At 37.4% G+C, this 18,397-nt stretch overlaps 1 protein-coding gene across 4 annotated transcripts in view; it reads right to left on the reverse strand.

Moving 5' to 3' along the window:
* Window positions 1-18,397, reverse strand: part of iqce (IQ motif containing E) — a 34,899-nt gene that overhangs the window by 16,068 nt on the left and 434 nt on the right. The window contains exons 1-13 of one of the 4 annotated variants that reach the window (XM_002932225.5): window positions 18,112-18,247; window positions 15,611-15,681; window positions 15,212-15,274; window positions 14,591-14,630; window positions 13,433-13,579; window positions 11,588-11,719; window positions 10,644-10,714; window positions 10,259-10,372; window positions 9,105-9,155; window positions 8,340-8,410; window positions 7,067-7,139; window positions 3,858-3,907; window positions 350-513 (exon numbers count right to left, since the gene is read on the reverse strand). In XM_002932225.5, the coding sequence (XP_002932271.1) occupies window positions 350-513; window positions 3,858-3,907; window positions 7,067-7,139; window positions 8,340-8,410; window positions 9,105-9,155; window positions 10,259-10,372; window positions 10,644-10,714; window positions 11,588-11,719; window positions 13,433-13,579; window positions 14,591-14,630; window positions 15,212-15,274; window positions 15,611-15,658 (1,024 nt within the window). In that variant the 5' untranslated portion in view covers window positions 15,659-15,681; window positions 18,112-18,247. Of the gene's footprint in view, window positions 1-349; window positions 514-3,857; window positions 3,908-7,066; window positions 7,140-8,339; window positions 8,411-9,104; window positions 9,156-10,258; window positions 10,373-10,643; window positions 10,715-11,587; window positions 11,720-13,432; window positions 13,580-14,590; window positions 14,631-15,211; window positions 15,275-15,610; window positions 15,682-17,800; window positions 17,862-18,093; window positions 18,248-18,397 lie in introns of those variants that run through there. The other 3 variants (XM_004917964.4, XM_031893674.1, XM_031893675.1) reach the window with 3 other exon arrangements.

The raw sequence follows: 18,397 nt of genomic DNA on the forward strand, positions 1-18,397 counted from the left end.
ACCATTAAAAAAAGAAAGGGCCTTACAAATAACAAAAGAAGGGATTTGCACGTTAAGGTTCAACTCATGTAAAATGACATGCCTATTCTGAATACTGGTTTCAGCTTTTACCAGGGGGTGGCTAAATGTTGAGGGTATTGCTAAAGCATTTCTTATTACATGTGATGAGCTATTGGTTGGAGCGTTGGGGCACTGCAATGGCATGGCGACAGTGAAGATCAGTCACAGCAAAAGCTGCCTATTAGTCTTGCTAACAGTTATCAATTCATCATAAGATACCTTAAATTACACCCTAGCATAGTGGGAAGAGGCTGTGTGAGGAGAGGCTTAATATTTAAGGTACATGTACCTTTTTTCCTTGTTGATGTAGGAGACTGAGACATAGCTCTGTTCAGATCAGCTTTCAGGCTTCCATTCTCCTCTTGCAGCTCTTTGATTTGCTTAGATAATCTCATAACAGCAGATTTTAGCACCTTCTGTTGCTTCTGGGACTCTTTGCTTTCTGGTGGAGATCTAATAAAAATGAACACAGGAAAATAATAATGGAAAGAAAATAAAATATCAAATAACAGAACTATGTTACAATATATCTTTTCCCTTATGCACCATTTTGTTTTAAAATGGATCAATAATTGTAACATGTTTTCTGTTAATGACTTTACACACACACAGTTTGAGCAATATGGTAGAGATTTTTTTCTTGTAACTGTAAATTACATTTTTAACTATTACTTGCTTTTAATTTGCTTTCCTAGCAACACCTTTATGTATGTTGTTAAAACAAGGTTAACTTCTGGTTTAGATTTCAAGGAATTCTGCTGTGCAAAAAGATTAATGTTAGGCTTTTGACACTGTGGATCACCCTCTTCTCCTCCAGTCTCTCCACTCTCTTGACCTTCATGACACTGCCTTATCCTGGTTTTCATCTTATCTCTCAGATCGATCCTTCAGTGTCTCTTACAATGGTGAATCATCTTCTCCCTTGCCTCTTTCTGTCGGGGTTCCTCAAGGCTCTGTCCTGGGCCCCCTACTATATTCTCTCTATACCTCCTCACTTGGCAATTCTTTTGGCTTTCAGTACCACCTCTATGCTGATGATACTTAGATCTATCTTTCCTCTCCTAATCTCAACCCAGAGCTTCTAATTTGTGTCTCTTCCTGCCTGCCCGCTATCTCCACTTGGATGTCCCAACGTTACCTTAAAATAAACCTCTCCAAGACTGAATTGGTTCTCTTTCCCCCATCCAACACCCACATTGTTCCTGAGGTATCTATAACGGTTAACAATTCTACCATCACCCCATCTTCCCAGGCCCGGTGCCTTGGGGTTATCCTTGATTCTGCCCTGTCCTTCACTCCTCATATCCGGTCACTTTCACCTAAGAAATATTTCCAAAATATGATCACTTATCACCCAAGATGCTGCCAAAATTCTGATTCATTCTCTCATCATATCTTGCCTGGACTACTGTAACTATTTATTAATTGGCCTTGCCCTCCAAAGACTGTCCCCACTCCAGTCCATAATGAATACAGCTGCCAGACTCATAGACCTCTCCAACCGCTCCTCCTCTGCCATGCCACTCTGCCAATCTATGCACTGGCTTCCCCTACCATCCAGGATAAAATTCTAACTATTGATTCTCACATTCAAAGCAGTTCATAACTCTGCTCAACCATACATCTCTGAACTCATCTCTAGGTACCATCCAACCTGCTTGTTACACTCCTCTACTGACCTGCTCCTCAACTCCTCTCTCATTCCCTCCTCACACGCTCGCATTCAAGACTTTGCAAGGGCTGCCCCCCTTCTCTGGAATTCGCTCCCACAAACTGTCAGACTTTCTCCCAATCTCTCTGCCTTCAAGAGATCTCTAAAATACATTTATTTAGAGAAGTTTACCCTAATCTAGTTTAACATAACCTCAGTGTGCTGCTAAAAGCAATACCCTGTGCCACACCTCTCACAACTCTGGTCATGCCCATTCCCACACCTTGGGGGAGATTTACTAATCCACGAATGGTGCGAAGGAGCCTGAATGCGTTTTTTCACAATGATCGGTATTTTTGCGACTTTTTCGTATGTCCCGCGAGTTTTTCGTTGCTGGCGCGACTTTTTCGTATATTTTCCGCAACTTTTTTGCCGTCGTCGCGAAAAAATCGGATTGGTTTTTCCGCTGTTTACTATCGGTCAATACGAAAAAATCGCGACAGCGACAAAAAAGGCGTGCAAAATACAATAAAGTCGCGACAGTGATGAAAAAGTCGCAACAAATACGAAAAATCGCGACGGTGACGAAAAAGTCGCAAAATTTTTGTTTCCAAAACAATTTTTTTCACTTTCGGGATTCGGATTCGTGGATTAGTAAATCTGCCCCCTTGTGTCTCAACCCTTTCTCCTTGTAGATTGTAAGCTCTTTTGGGCAGAGCTCTCTTCACCTCTTGTATCGGTTGTTGATTGCTTTATATGTTACTCTGTATGACCAAAGTATGTAACCCACTTATTGTACAGCGCTGCAAATATGTTGGCGCTTTATAAATAAATGTTAATAATAATAATAGGAGATTTGATTATGTTACATTTTCAGGCAGAATAAATCTGCTTGTGATGAACTGTCACTATATAGCAAAGACTGAAGTGATACAGAACTAGTGGGTAACCCTTTCAATCGTTGTATTGGAAAAAAAACAAACTTAACCAGGTACCGTATATACTCGAGTATAAGCCGATCCGAATATAAGCCGAGGTACCTCATTTTACCTAAGAAAACTGGAAAAACTTGTTGACTCGAGTATAAGCCTAGGGTGGTGGTAAGTTTTTTTTTTTTTTGTTCTATACTGTACTGTATGTGTGTAGCTTTAAATTACGGTACTGGTAATTAATGATAATTAATAGCCTTTTTCAAAGTGAATAAACAGCACACAAAGACCCACTGACACCTCCAAGCGGGTGCATAATAAACATAAATAAAAACAAACAGTAAAACAGTAATGTTATATCACAGAAAATAATAACACAAAAAAAAATATAACAAAAATATAATTATGGGACAGGTTAAGACATAATAGGACATTCACAAGAAAGAAAAAGAAGTGTTTCAGAAACACAACCTGTTTTGCTTAACTGCAACCTTCCTGTAATGCCGAGTGTTACATGGTATGGGTGCGCAGGTTTTTATTTAGGTAGGAAGGAGAGCAAGTGACAGTGTCACTTATACATTAGTATTCACTGAAACGCAGAATGTACGCTTAGGCCAAATAGAAAAAATAAGTACCTCGAGTATGATCCCCTGCCAGCGGTTCCTGCTCCAGCCCGCCCTGCCAGCCCCATAGACTACCTGTGCGCCGCTCCCCTGCCAGCGGTTCCTGCTCCAGCCCGCCTGCCAACCCCACAGATTACCTGTGCGCCTGTTTGCGCTCTTCTGCGCGCCGCAGTAGTTCCTGGGGCGGAAGTGACGTCACGCTCCCCTACAGAAATCCCGGCCTCGACTTCTATGTAGACAGGAACTACTGCGGTGCGAAGAAGAGCGCAAACAGGTAGTCTGTGGGGTTGCCAGGGCGGGCTAAAGCAGGAACCGCTGGCAGGGGAGTGGCGCACAGGTAGTCTGTGGGGCTGGCAGGGCGGGCTGGAGCAGGAACCGCTGGCAGGGGATCACACTCAAGTATAAGCCGAGGGTGACTTTTTCAGCACATTTTTGGTGCTGAAAAACTCGGCTTATACTCGAGTATATATGGTAAATGCAGATTGCAGCTCTCTACTTGATGCTGAGGGTTGGTTATGTATCCTTAGCTAGGACATTTGAAATAGACGATCATATCTGTATTTTCTGAATTATATCTGTGTAAAAGAAACACACCTTCTCCCTGTAGCTTCAGCTCTGACCAGCAGAGTTTGCAGCCGCTGGATCTGTTTATAAAAACAAGAAAAAAATAATCGTAATCACATGTTTGTTTTTACTCAAGTCATTCATGCATTATTAACAGGGGTGCTTCAGTTTTATGGCTAGTTCATAGCCAGGAACAGTCTTGTTAACTTTATGACTACCCAGTCTCCTTTAATATTGTTTGTCTCTCTGGGGCAACTGCACTAAGGAAAGCTAAATCTGACAGGACAGAGAGGTGGCATACTTCTGGACAAAATAATTAATTAAACCCTTCGGGTTTTTTAATATTAGAGAAAATATTCAGCTATTTGCTAATATCCTATCCTAGGGCCAATCAGAATACCAAAAGTTTAAGGCAGGGTCTATTTGCTCTCTGTTGGTAGCTTTTATGCACTGCTAATGTGGATTTTGGCTTATTCCAACCTAATAAATCATGCCTCTTAACAGCCAAAATGTGGAAAAGATTGTAAGCTCTTTTTGGCAGGGTCCTTTTCATCTGTTGTATTGGTTAATGGTTGCTTTGTATGTAATTCTGTATGTGTATGTGTATAAATTAAACTAATTTATTGTACAGCTCTGCAGAATATGTTGGTGCGTTATAAATTAATTATTATTATTAATACTACTACTACCAATAATAATTTGATTTAACACCACAGGCATGCCATTTACATTTAGTAAAGCAAATAATGTTATTATAAGACACTGCTGTATTAAAAGCTTTGCTGCTTTTTTCCTGATGATTTGCCATCTAGTGGTTACATTTCAATTTATTTTTCACTTTTATTCTTATATTTAAGGGACAAAAACTTTTTTCACAACAGTGAAAAGCCAAACATTTTTAGTCAGTTAAATATCCATTAAATAACCATATTTATCATACAATTGTCTCTCCTTAAACACATCTTAACCATCACGTTGAGACATAATCACCCCAGAGTCCAGGTATTACTTTACAAACAAATGTTGATCTTGTTAAAAATAATGCAAACTAATCTGGTACAGGTATGGGACCTATTATCCAAAATACCTGGGGATTTCTGGATAAGGGATCTTTCCATAATTTGGATCTCTGTGGCTTAAGTCTACTAAAAAAATAATTTTAACATTAATTAAACCAAATAGGATTGTTTTGCCTTTAATAAGGATAAGAAAAAAATAAGAAAAAAGCTCTGGACATTGTATACGATCCGACTCGCCCTGGTCACTGTCTCTTGCAGCTCTTGCCATCCGGGAAAAGATATAGAGCAATGAAAGTCAGAACTAATCGTTTGAGAGACAGCTTTTATCCAAAAGCAATAAAGGCTTTGAACATGGAACCAGTAGAATGATATTTCTATTATTATGCCACTGCTTTGAGTTGTTGCTTGCTTCTTTTAAAATCTCGTTGTCTACTATGTGACAATGGCAATAAAGATATATTCTATTCTATTCTATTCATTATATCTTAGTTTGGATCAAGTACAAGATAATGTTTTATTATTAGAGAGAAAAAGGAAGATATTTAAAAAAAATAAATAAATATTTCCTTAGAGTCTATGGGAGATGGCCTTTCTGTAATTCAGAGATTTTTGGATAACGGGTTTTCGGATAAGGGATCCCATACCTGTACATAATTTGGTTAATATGACCTTTCAATGTCAAGTGACTTAAATCAGGTGGCTTAAAATAAAATTTTTCCAAACAGTGCTGAAAATTTGCCTGTGCTTTAGACTATGATTGAATGCTCTTGGGTGGCGAGTAAATGTTTAGAGATGTAAAATAAATGTAAGTTCTATTATATAATAATAAGTGTAAGTTCTATTATATAATTGCTTCCAGTCTTCTACCTACTGCGGGCCAGATCAGTGCCAACCTGTCTCTCCATTGAGTTCTTGTGCATCTTCTAGTCAGATCTTACTTAAAGAGAATATAATAAAGAGCAACATGACTTAAGGCCTGTGAAGAATGGAACCTTTCCGTAACTGTAAATGAGCGGAGGTGATTTACCATTCACATAAAGGGACCCCTATTAAGATAAAGGAACATTGTACATGCTCCTCAATGTTTGTAATCTACATTAATAGGTGCTTGTGTAGGCTTCAACAACTATCAGGTATGGTTAGGAAAAGAATACCTGAGCATAAATCTGCAATAAAAACTAAAAAAAATTGATCAGGAGTTGGCCTGTCACTTTGGTGAAATGGTCTCAGAGTGCATCAATTCAAATACCAGATTGTTAATGAGGACTCAAAGTTAGGTCAAGGAGGAGACAGGTTTAAAGATATACTTAAAAAGATAGATGGATTTGCTTGTTGGGAACACTTTCTCCACTTAGCCTTTATAGAGAATATTACCTGCATATGATTTTTTTTTTGTTGATAAGGTTTCTAATACATGTTTTTATCATTTTCATTTTTTACAGGTGCTCTGCAAGTGTAGTATCTATTTTTAAGTAATTTGTAACACAGTGTTTCTTTATTGCATTGTGGAAATTTAGCTTGGAATATAATGGGCAGGCCATTAGATGGCGCTGTGATATTTAGTATAAATTGTATCAATCATTATATAACCAGTAGTTCAAAGAAAGGCTGATGTGAGCCTGAAATGCTGCTGTACAAGCCCTGTCTGCAATAAAGCCCTTTTAACTTTGACTTTGATGATGCTGTCTATTTAAGGAATAAAGTTGCCTGTAACAGCCTTTAGTTGGTCCAGACATTTGCTTAAGATATTTCTCAGCCAATATCAATGACATACATTGTTATATCCATTTATTTAAGTGGAAAAAAATACACCGTAGCACTTCAGACATAAATGTTAAAGGAGAAGAAAACTCACTGGGGGTGCCAAATGTTATGCACCTCTTAGTGATTATAATTACTTACCGGATACTCTGGGCTGGTGCTCCTGTTAGAAGAAAACTGCACTGGCCAAGGGTACTTTTGTATGAGCACCATGCTGTTATCTTATTCCACTTCTTCTTTCTTCTGTTGCACTGAGCCAGTGTATGTGCAGTAAAAGACAAAAAAGTCAGCCTTTTGCTTAAAGTTCAGCTTTTAACAAAGAAGATCCCATGGGTTGCTTGCACCCTAGGCTGATGCAGTTTTCTGCTAACATGAGCAGCAGCCTGTGGTATCAGATAAGTGATATTACTTTTCTTCTTCTTTAAAGGTTAGCTCTCTGACCTGTATTAATGGCTATACCTCTTCATAGTACGTTTCCATTGCTATCTTCATTTCTTCCAGGCTTGTTGTTTTTAATTCTGACTGGAGTTTGCTATGTCACAAAAAACAGTTTACATCAAGCAAATTCATTTGTAAACATTAGAAATACATTCATCAACTGTAAATAATATACCTGCCTTATATATCCATGACTTACACATACCCTCGCCTTAGTGCCTAAGAACATGTATGCATGAACAATTTTTTACAGGCAAATCTGGCACAGATCCAGTATTTTAGTCCATTTACAATTTTCTTACCTCCAACCTTCCCCCTCCCATTTGGTTCACCTTTAAACACATTTAAATAAGCATAAGTGTCTGTGGCCTGAAAAATCAGTAGCCATATACCCACCTATATCCGACCTTTAAGTTTGGGTGCCACAAATATGTATCTCAGTCATTTACTTTTATCATTACACTTGAGAGGACTTGTGTCTTTGTATTAGCTTAATAATAACATATATGCAGAGCAAACAGTGTTACAGTTCCTTCTTATAGTGATAAACACAGTGTACATATATAAAGCTAAGATTAACCTATGCCAATGTTTTACTTGACATCTACTGTATACCAAAAACAATGAATACTAACCCTGCTAAAAAAAATGATTTCCCCGTTTAGAGTAATATGTGTCAGCTTTCAATTATCAGTGAAAGCAGTTATATTAATAAAGTATATAAATCAAGACAAACTTGAAAATTTAAAGCAAGATACATTTGTGAAAACCAGTGCTTTAACTCAAGAATTAAACAATTAAGCTAAATGCAATCTGGTACAGGTATGGGATCCGTTATCTGGAAACCTGATATCCAGAAAGCTCCGAATTACAGAAAGCATGTCTCCCATAGACTCCATTTTAATCAAATAATGCAGATTTTTAAAATGAATTTCCTTTTTTCTCTGTAAAAATAAAACAGTGCTTTGTATTTGATCCCAACTAAGGCATAATTAATCTTTACTGGATGCAAAATAATCCTATTGGGTTTAATTAATGTTTTATTGATTTTTAGTAGACTTAAGGTATGAAGATTCAAATTACGGAAAGACCCCTTATCCGGAATACCCTTGGTCCCGAGCATTCTGGATAACGGGTCCTATACCTGTATGAACATTCCTAAATCCATTTACAAAGTAAAATTGCTAATATACTGGAAATCTTCGTTAAGTACACAACAATGTGTTTAAAGTGGTAGATTACTGAAAAATATAATGCATAGAAAAATGAATGGAACACTTCTAGAATTCCTTACCTAAGCGCACTATCTTTTTCCTTACACTGTTTTTCCAATTTTAAGACCTTCTGTCGGAGATTATTTACAACCTACAGAATAAAAGGACATGCAAAATAATACTGTATTATTTATCATAATAAATTACATGCCTATTTCCTATTGTGACATAAAATTTCCCTTTTTCATGATAACTTGGTTTTATTTTTTTATTACATTTTAAAACTTTTTATTATAGTTTTTCACCACGTTGGACCACAGTGGACCAGCACTGATGCAATCTCAACTAGTTGCTCTTCCATCTAGCCAGAGCAACAGAGCCAGTCAATAATCAGTTTCTGGAACCTTATTTACTGGAATGTTTTAGACATTTTCCCCCAAGTTAGTATTGAGAAAAACAAAATGTGTTGTTTTTGCAGTCATTGAAGAGGGAACAAGGGCAGTTGTTTACCCTTAAGAGAAACCTACCATTACATTACCAGAGAAAGGAAGGTCTAAAGGCATCCAGATTCCAAACAGCTCATAAGTCTATGTTAGCAGTTTGGGAGTTTTATTGATGGAACAGTGCTCGCTCCATTCTTCCAAGGTAGTAATACTGTACACTACAGAACCTTATAAAGGGGGGGGGGGACTTTATAGCGGATGATTACTGTTCTTTTATTATAAGAACACTGGATTCAGAATAAAAGTTTCCCACTTCCTTTTAATCTTGTTTTTAAAACTGTTCGGCAAATCACATAACCGGTGTAAGTTTATACGGGAGAGATCTATATATATCAAGCTTACCAAACTGCTGTCACTTTTTGTATCCACTAGGCTTCTTGCAAAATCTGAGCTCTGCAGAAATAAAAGAATATGAACATCATGGCAGCAATGGGGTCTGCTATAAAGACATTCTTGAATGCTCAGTGCAATTCAGTCAACCCTCAGTTTCCATCTATAATGATACAACATGGCTGACAGTGGACCCAAATATGTAAAAGGCATATTTAAAATACTTCTTTTTGGTTATAATTAGGTATACAAATTCACAATGTTATGCCTGGAATCCACCTAAGATTAATCTGAATCCAGAACTGAATCCAACCCCTAATTTGCATATGTTAATAAGCAAAATACTGGTGGAAAACCCAGTAAATTTCCAGTGTAAAGTCATTTAATAAATTTGAAAAAGTCACATGATAATTAGGGTTCAGAATTGGCCAAATTCAAATCCAGCAAAAAAAAAAAAATTGCCTGCATTTACCCAACTCCAAAATTCTGGTATTCATCCCTAGTTATAACAAAATTTCCTGTATATAAACCAATTGTCTTTGTTATTTTATATGAGACTAAGCATATTTTATAATGAAAAAAAAAATTCATTTAATTTATTACACATTTTTGATGCACATTTTCTTACTTCTGTATGAAGCTATAGAGCAAAAGCAGGGCTTCTAATTTTATCATCAATCAACCCCAAAAAAATTAGCTAGATGCACACAGACCAAATATTTGGCAGTCAGTCCAATCACCAATCACTCAGGGACTAATGAAGCCCTTTAAACCTATAACTGCTAACACAGGCTATTGCAGTCTTAAGCTGGCCATACAGGCACCAATGGAGGTTTTGTATGATATTCGGTGCATGTATGGCGGAACAACAAGATGACCGATATTGGAAAGGCTGCAGATATCGGTCGTCTCGTCGATTGGTCGGGTTAAAAGATTCTGATCAAAATCTACGTTCAGGGCTGAATTGGCAGGTGGAGGTAGAATTCCTATTGTTTCTACTTCCACAGCCGACGATTCAGCCCTGAACGTCAGCGGTCACAAGAAAGATCAGAATTGCTACGTGTATGGCCAAACAGGTTTAACATTACGTCTCAAGGGAAACAAAGGCAGTTTATCAGCTATGCACAAACCATAAAAGCTTCCAGTAACTAAAATATATCTCTCACCCTGGAAGGATCCAGTAACTGTTCAATTTGGCGATCTTTTCGGTTATTTTCCTCTTCTAAGCGTCTCAGTTTTGTTTTCATAATATCGGCCTCAGTCTTCTGAGCTTGCAACATCTGTTGAAGAAGTGACTGCATAATTAGTTAACAGAGAAGGCTTTTGGTCACCACCTCTGCATCAGGAAAGAGGGGCCTGGGGGTTAAATGATTCTGAAAGGATGCATTAAGTCTCAGCTTACATTGTACAACACCCTATATGTTTATACAGAGTGTATGTATTTATGTGCATGCTGCACATGTACAGTGTCACAACCATGCCACATATGTGTGTGTATGCATAGAAGAGCTACTAAACATGTATGGAAGCTGATGTTTGCGTTAAAAGTACCTTTTTCAAGTCTATTATCTGGTCATACATATCTTCTTTTTCTTTGTAGTCTGGGGTACCAGGAACATAACCTATATACATATTAATAAAATACATAAATCACATTAGCAATATTACTTTCTATCATAATAATACAAAGCAGACTTGTAGGCCCCTTCAGCAGTGCATTATTACAAGGCTTCCTTAGAGGAGTAGGAGCATACCGGTATATTAAAAAATGAACTCCAAAAAATCCAAAATGAATCCATCCCAATATATAAGGTTAAATTGCTGAAGGTGCTCTGTTGAGCGCTTTTGCAGATCACTTTTTTTAGTTGATTTTTTTTTTTAAATTGAATTGAAAACATTTAGCAGCAGCTCATGTATGAAATGAGCTGCTCTTCATCCAGCTTTTCTACTTGCTACAAAGCTTCTGCAAGAGTGAAGTTGTGCAAAGACAACTTTTTTTAAATGGTTGGATATATAAAAAGCAACAGTAGTAAGCATGGTGAGCAGTGGCCTCAAAGTGCGGCTTGAAGCCAAGTTTTGATTGCACAAAAACCAGGTGTACTGATAACAAAACCTCCTGTAGGCTGCCATTGCTGTAGGGGCTAACATACAGCCATATTTGGCACCCCAAATTTTAATGTGGCTCACAGGTAAAAAAAAGGTTAAAAAATAGGTTCCCTCTCATTTCTCTTTGGCTGTGTGTGCAAAAAAATTATTTTGTGTGCACTGGGTTTTCACACAAAACTCTTTGTGCGCACCACTATTTATTGTGCCCCAGCTTAGAGGGTTGGGCTCTAATAGGTCACCAATAAAATCACACACCTTACACTTAAATGCCCATACAGCCTTGTTAAGTATATATACATAATATATATATATTATGCATATATTATGTGTAATTTAATATAAGGGAATATAATTTGCAAATTAAGATAATGAACTCCTCCTCTAATTACCATTGCTAGAAGAACGGGAGTACTTGGGTTTCTTCATCCCAAGAGCTTCCTTCAGATACTCTGGAGTGCTGCTTGTGGGAGTAGTCCAGGCCTGCCCAATATCACTGCTTGCTTTTAATGGCTGAGTTAGACCTGTGAGCAGAAATACAAGCAAATTACTATTAGAATCCTGCATATAGTCTTTAGATATGACCAGCCGCTTCAATAAATTCTTCTACATGGTATGATGTCCAATATACCTAGATTTATCAAAGTACATGGCACTTACAGACCCCAAAATATAGCTTGTGCACACAAATGTCATGGCTTACAATTACCTAAGTCATAAACACACAGGTAGTTTTGTGTGTGATAAAAGAGGCAAAAATGTAGGATGACCCCTGAAAACCATATATTTTTGGAAAGTGCACATTCTGACAAATCTGAAATAGGTGAAGACATCTTTCTACACCAAACTACCAAATGGCACAGCTACGCTAAAAGAAATGCAACCAACAACAGTGCAAGTGTAAAACTGCAATAAAATCACAAAAATAAAAAACACAGGCAAATCAATGAAAAAAACAAAATTAATTATTTTACAGTGTGGATAGTGGTCAGAATACGTGATCCAATGGTCACGCTGTAAAATAAATAGTTTTTAGGGGAAAATCAAAAGACAAAATGATAAAATAAGGAACTTAAAAAAAAAATAAACCAAGGCATGATTGCCAGTTAAAAGCTTTTTCTGAAAGTATGTATCACATTGGCAGAAAAAGCATTAAATCCTGCAAGACAGGTTTACTTACTAATATGAGGGGCTAAAATTACACTACTTGCTTTTACCAACAGTAAACAGATCAGACTGATACAAGATAAATAAGAGCAAAGATTTTATTGGTTGCTATTGCAAGCTGCACTGGTGCAAAATCTTACTTAAATGTTTACAAAAATACTTGATAGCCTCCTCTGTGTCTGTATCTTTAAAAATTTCTATTATTAATTTTATGGTGCACTTTTTTTTTCCTAAATTACACTGTATATATATAGCAAAGAATTCACTCTACCATTTAAAATTAAATTTTTGAACCAACAAATGTATTTTTTTAGCTGTATCTAGTAGGATTAAGTCTAAAACAACTGGACTTTTCTGAGTTTTTCATCCGAGTGGCTTCTTCAGTTCAAACGACTGGTAGGGAACTTTCAGAAAAAGTCAGCGCATTAGAACTGCTTTCAGATAATCTATTGTTTCTCCAACTCCCATGTAACTGGAGGAGTCCCAAACTGGACTTGGATTATTTACTATTAAGTGCTATTCTGATATCTACTGGGAGCTGCTATCTTTCTACCTTCCCATTTTTCTGCTGATCGGCTGTTGGTGGAGGAAAGAGAGGTGATATAACTCCAATTTGCAGCGCAGCAATAAAGTGTGACTGAAGTTTATCCGAGCACAGGTCTCATGGTTGTGGCACCCTGGGAAATGAAGAATATGGCTAACCCCATGTGAAATTTAAAAATTATGTATAAAAAAAAAAAATCTGATTTCAATGCAGGATTTTGCTGGAGAAGCTTTATTAACTGTTCCATAGATAGCACTGTGATAGTTCAGGTGAAACTACTAAAACTGAGTCCTGGCTGAGCTGTTAGCAGAAGTAGAACAATGCCTTGCATTATTATATTTTATAGCACTGTCACTTTTCAGCAGAGCAGAGCTTACAAGTACCCTGTCACAAACACACAACCAAACGCACAGAAATAGGGTCACTTTTAAGAAAATCTAATTGGCCTGCAAGTGACTTTCATGCTGGTTCCTTCTATAGACTACTGTAGGTCTTCCTACTAGGAGAGGAAAAAAAAATATTTTACCATTGCCTTGTTTAAGGGAAGCAAGCCACAGCTGTCGTGGAACTGTGGCCATAGGATTTTCTGTGTGCATTAGACCAGTCCCCTTCAAGGATCGCCACACTGGAGCCTTTTTTGGTCCAAGCTTTGTGCTGGAGAGGTAAGGCGACTCTGAAAAAAAATAAGTGTGTCAGGTAATGCATTCTACGTAGTAACCTACTTTAAACCTACTCATTTTAACAAAGCCACCAAATACCTCATTTGTCATTGTCCATAACATTTACATGAATCGGTTTATGGTACTTGTGTGTCTGACACTTTGCTATTATTAATTTTAGAGTGAGAGACAAAAGGATGTACAGGTTAGGGACCCGTTATCCAGAATGCTCGGGACCAAGGGTATTTTAGATAAGGGGTCTTGCCGTAATTTGGATCTCCATATCTTGTCTATAAAAAAATCAATAAAACATGAATTAAACCCAATAGGATTATTTTGCATCCAATAAGGATTAATTATATTTTAGTTGGGATTCAAAACAATGTTCTGTGTTATTATTACAGAGAAAAAGGAAATCCATTTTAAAACTCTGAATTATTTAATTAAAATGCAGTATGTGAGACGGGCTTTCTGTAATTCGGATCTTTCTGGATAACGGGTTTCCGGATAACAGATCCCATACCTGTAGTTCCGTTGGAATACTTAAAGTGGTTGTTCAGCTTTGAGTTCACTTTTAGTATGATGAAGAGAGTAATATTCTGAGACAGTTTGCAATTGGCCTTCATTTTTATTATTTGCCGTTCTTCAATGGAGTTTCAGTAGCTATCTGGTTGCTAGGGTCCAAATTACCTTAGCAACAAGGGAGTGGTTTAAATGAGACACTGATATATAAATAGAAAAAACCTAGAAAAAACCTAATAGAGAAAACCTGAATAGAAAAGTAAGTAATAAAAAGTAACAATAAAAATAAAACTTTAGCCTCACAAAGCAGTTTGAAAGCTGCAAAGTCTTAGAAGAAGACAGCAATTAATTCAAAAACTATAAAAAAAACAATGAAGGCCAACTGAAAAGTTGTTAGGAATAGGTTATTCTATATCATGCTTAAAGCTTAAAGTTGAACTACACCTTCAATGTTAGTATCCAACATGGACTGCAAATAGAAATACAAAAACAATTAGACTTACTGGGAGTCCTGGGCGGCTTGTTTATTTTCTTCTTCATTTTCTGCAAAGCAAAGATGATTTTACAAATAGAAAACTACACAGCAAAGCAAAGCTTTTGACTTTTCAATTAAAGTTAATTATCTATACAGGTATGGGATCCCTTATCCTGAAACCTGTTATCCAGAAAGGCCATCTCCCATAGACTCCATTATAAGCAAATAATTCTAATTTTTAAAAATGATTTCCTTTTTCTCTGTAATTATAAAACAGAACCTTGTACTTGATTCCAATTAAGATATAATTAATCATTAATGGAGGCAAAACAAGCCTACTGAGTTTATTCAATATCTGAATGATTTTTTTCAGACTTAAGTTATCGAGATCCAAATTACTTAAAGATCCCTTATCAGGAACACCCCAGGTCCCAAGCATTCTGGATAACAGGTCCCATTCCTGTATTAGAAACTATATACCTAGTGCCCCCTCACGTACTTTGAACAACATCTTCACCTTGTATCCCTCCTCCATCAAATGCCATGACGGCTGCTATATTATAATATTATTTGTAATTCTCATTGATGACCAAGCCTAAAGCCCTACCACATATAATTCTATAACTGTATACATAATTAATATGCATACCTTTTCTGTATCGGAGTCATATGTTGTTGCAGAAGCTGTATCATCAATCAGCTGGTATAACTCCTAGAAAAAAAAAAATTGTCCTTAAAGGGGTTCCTTTTCCCTGCAATAGCAGGATAAAGACATAAACATGTGTACTACAAGGTATAATTTGTACACCAGTGAACTAGAACATTTGAATACATCATTAAGACTGTAATTTAAAGGAATACTGTAAAGGGAAAATACATTTGTTGGTTTAAGAATAACATTTTAAATGGTAGAGCTAGTTATTTACTATGTAAACAGTTTTTAGAAATAAAAAGTATACCATAAAAATCATGACAGAATCCCTTTAAGGAAAATGTGTTTCAAGATAAAGTAAATCAGCACTAATGAATAACATTGACATTTTTTTACCATGTCATCCAGTTCTTCTGCTTCAGTTCCATTCGATGCGACAGACATGTTGACGCCCTGTCAGGCAACTCCTAAAGAAGCAACACAAGTACTGGAAGTATGAGGTGCTATCACATACAGGTTTTCTTGCTTTCCTTAAAGGACATGTAAACCCTCCACAAACAAAATGAATCAGTGAACAGCCTCTTTGAAATATTTAAATACCCACTCTTGGTATCTAGCAGACGTAAATCTAGAGCAACTGAACTTGTAATCATTGTAGAGGTTTCAATACTCATCTGAGCAGCTCCTTCATTTCAAATGGAATGGGGAGTCCTCGGCATATAAACTCTTCCACTAATCCAATCACAATGGCACATTGTAATTCCTCAGAGAGGTGACACCTGAAACTCACAGAGGTGTAAATGCTGTGGGGTTACTGTGATAGGATTACCAAGGTGGCATGCAACTCATAGGGACAGGTGTTACTTGTGAGAGTTCCATGAATGAATATGTGGAGTGTTCTGAAACATCCAGGGTATGGATGTTAAAACCAGGGCTGTGGAGTCGGTAGATAAATTCTCAAACTCCTCAGTTTCTGATACTTCCGACTCCGACTCCTCTGTTTTTAATATGCTAATGTATGTAACTGTAATGTAACTGTGTGTTACATCCCATTTAGTGAAGCATACAGTCAATGAAAAGCATGCTTCATGGTCACTCAACGTGTTCGTTTATGCACTGCGCGCATTGGGCTTTATTCTTATAGCAGAGAAGTAATTAATTATGACTGTTTGTGAATTGGGACATTTAAACTTGCTTTATTTTTTTTTTTTATTCCAATTTAAATTTAGTAGGAGTCAGTTCATTTTTTGCCGACTCCGACTCCAGGAACCCAAAATTGCCTCCGACTCCTTGACTCCGACTACACAGCCCTGGTTAGAACAGCACTGTATGTAGCAGACAGGTGGTGTCAAAGACCCCTGTCTCTGTTAAGGGATGGTTTCTCTAACTTGAATAGTCTCCTTTACACCTTGTTCCCTGTCCCTAATATGGGCATTGCTATCTTCAAAGGAGCATCCCTGGTCTTTCAGGTGTAGAAAGACAGCAAGACAGAGTCTTGTCCTGTAGAGTTTGCCGTCCTAAGTGGAAACATTCGCTCGGTGAGTAGTTGCTTCGTCTCCCCAGTGATTAGGTCTGTGCACTCCGCCTGTACATTGGCATGCGTATGCCATTGCCTATTGTTTTTTTTTTCTTTTGGTGTTGGAACCTTTGGGTGTACCAGTATGTTGCCAGGTCTGAAAAACACATACTTACAATGATCTTCTAACATTTGGACCGTGGCGGTTTAAGAACATGTCACACATCCATTCATGCAACTCTTACAGGTAACAGCTGTCCCTACGAGCTGCATGATACTTTGGTAATTCTATCACAGTAGTCCACAGCATTTATACCTCTGCAAGTTCCAGTTGTCACCTCTCTGAAGAGGTACAAGGCACCATTTTGATTGGATTTGTGAGAAGAGCTTATATGCCAAGAACTTCCATACCAGTCATTTGATTTGAAGAAGCTGCTTGGATGAGTAGAGAAACGTCTTCAATGATTGGAAACACACTCTTTCTTATAAATGGGAATATGCAGGTGAAGTTGTATTGACTATAACAATTCTCCCTGAGAGGATTTGGGAGGTCAAAAATCTGTAGATGCCATGGGCCTGTGCTGATTTTGACACAACCAAATTCTTTATCTCACTTATATAGTCAGGTGACCTAATGGCAATGGATATGCATACAAATATGAATATTTTTGTCACAGGGCCTATTTTGAATCCCAGTCCATACCTGACAGCTACCTATTTTATTTGTGGCTATTATAAAGGCACAAAATAATTTCTGTAAATGTGGAAGCACCATTATATTTTGAAATAATGACTGACATAGAGATTAGTCACATCTGACAATTTGCTTAAATCTAATTTACAGCACTACAAATAACATTGAAGGAAATTGCAGTTTTTCTACAAAATAATATGAATATGGAAATCTTGTTGCTGCTACTGCTGCCCAACAGGAGAAAGAACAGGCAGCCTTTACTACATTATTACTACATTAGTTTCACCCATGCATATAGGTATTCATTCTATATGTATACACAGAGTGAAAATACACACTAAAACTAAATTCCACCCATAAATGATATGAATTTCACCTGGGCAGTTAGTCAGGCTTCAACCAGGGCCAGTTCTGGCAACAAGCTGTCAAACCAGGGACAGTCCCTTGTATGCAATTAGTTTTTCTACAAAACAAAAATGTATCTAAACTGTTCCGAACAAGTTATAAAAATAGATGAATACACTTGATTTTACACGTATTATTACAGGCTAGTGCGTATCAGCGCTGCTCTGGGTGCTTAAGTAACTATTAGCTGTGTTAAATTGAGGGAAAATCATACAAAAGCTCCACTAAAAGCATACGGTACTGCCTAATTTAATTGTTACCTACCCCATAGTTGCCACCTACCTGCGACCTCAGTACACCGTGCTGTCCCGGCACACATAGGCCCGACACCTATATCGGTGCCCAGGGAGTCCCTAGCAACAGAAACTAAGGCGCGATCCAAGCATCATCACCGATGAGCCAGTTTTGGGCAGGCATAGTCGCGTTTATTTTTTGGCGGCCATGTTTATTGAGGGCAAAATTCAGCTGCACAGACGCTCCAGATTCTAGAACTTAGAACCTCGCCCTCAGCTCTAGTAACGTAGTTAAAAACAAATGCCGAACCCATTGTAAGAGCGAAAAAGTATAC

Source organism: Xenopus tropicalis, chromosome 9 (genome assembly GCF_000004195.4).
Source record: "Xenopus tropicalis strain Nigerian chromosome 9, UCB_Xtro_10.0, whole genome shotgun sequence".
NCBI lineage: Eukaryota > Metazoa > Chordata > Amphibia > Anura > Pipidae > Xenopus > Xenopus tropicalis.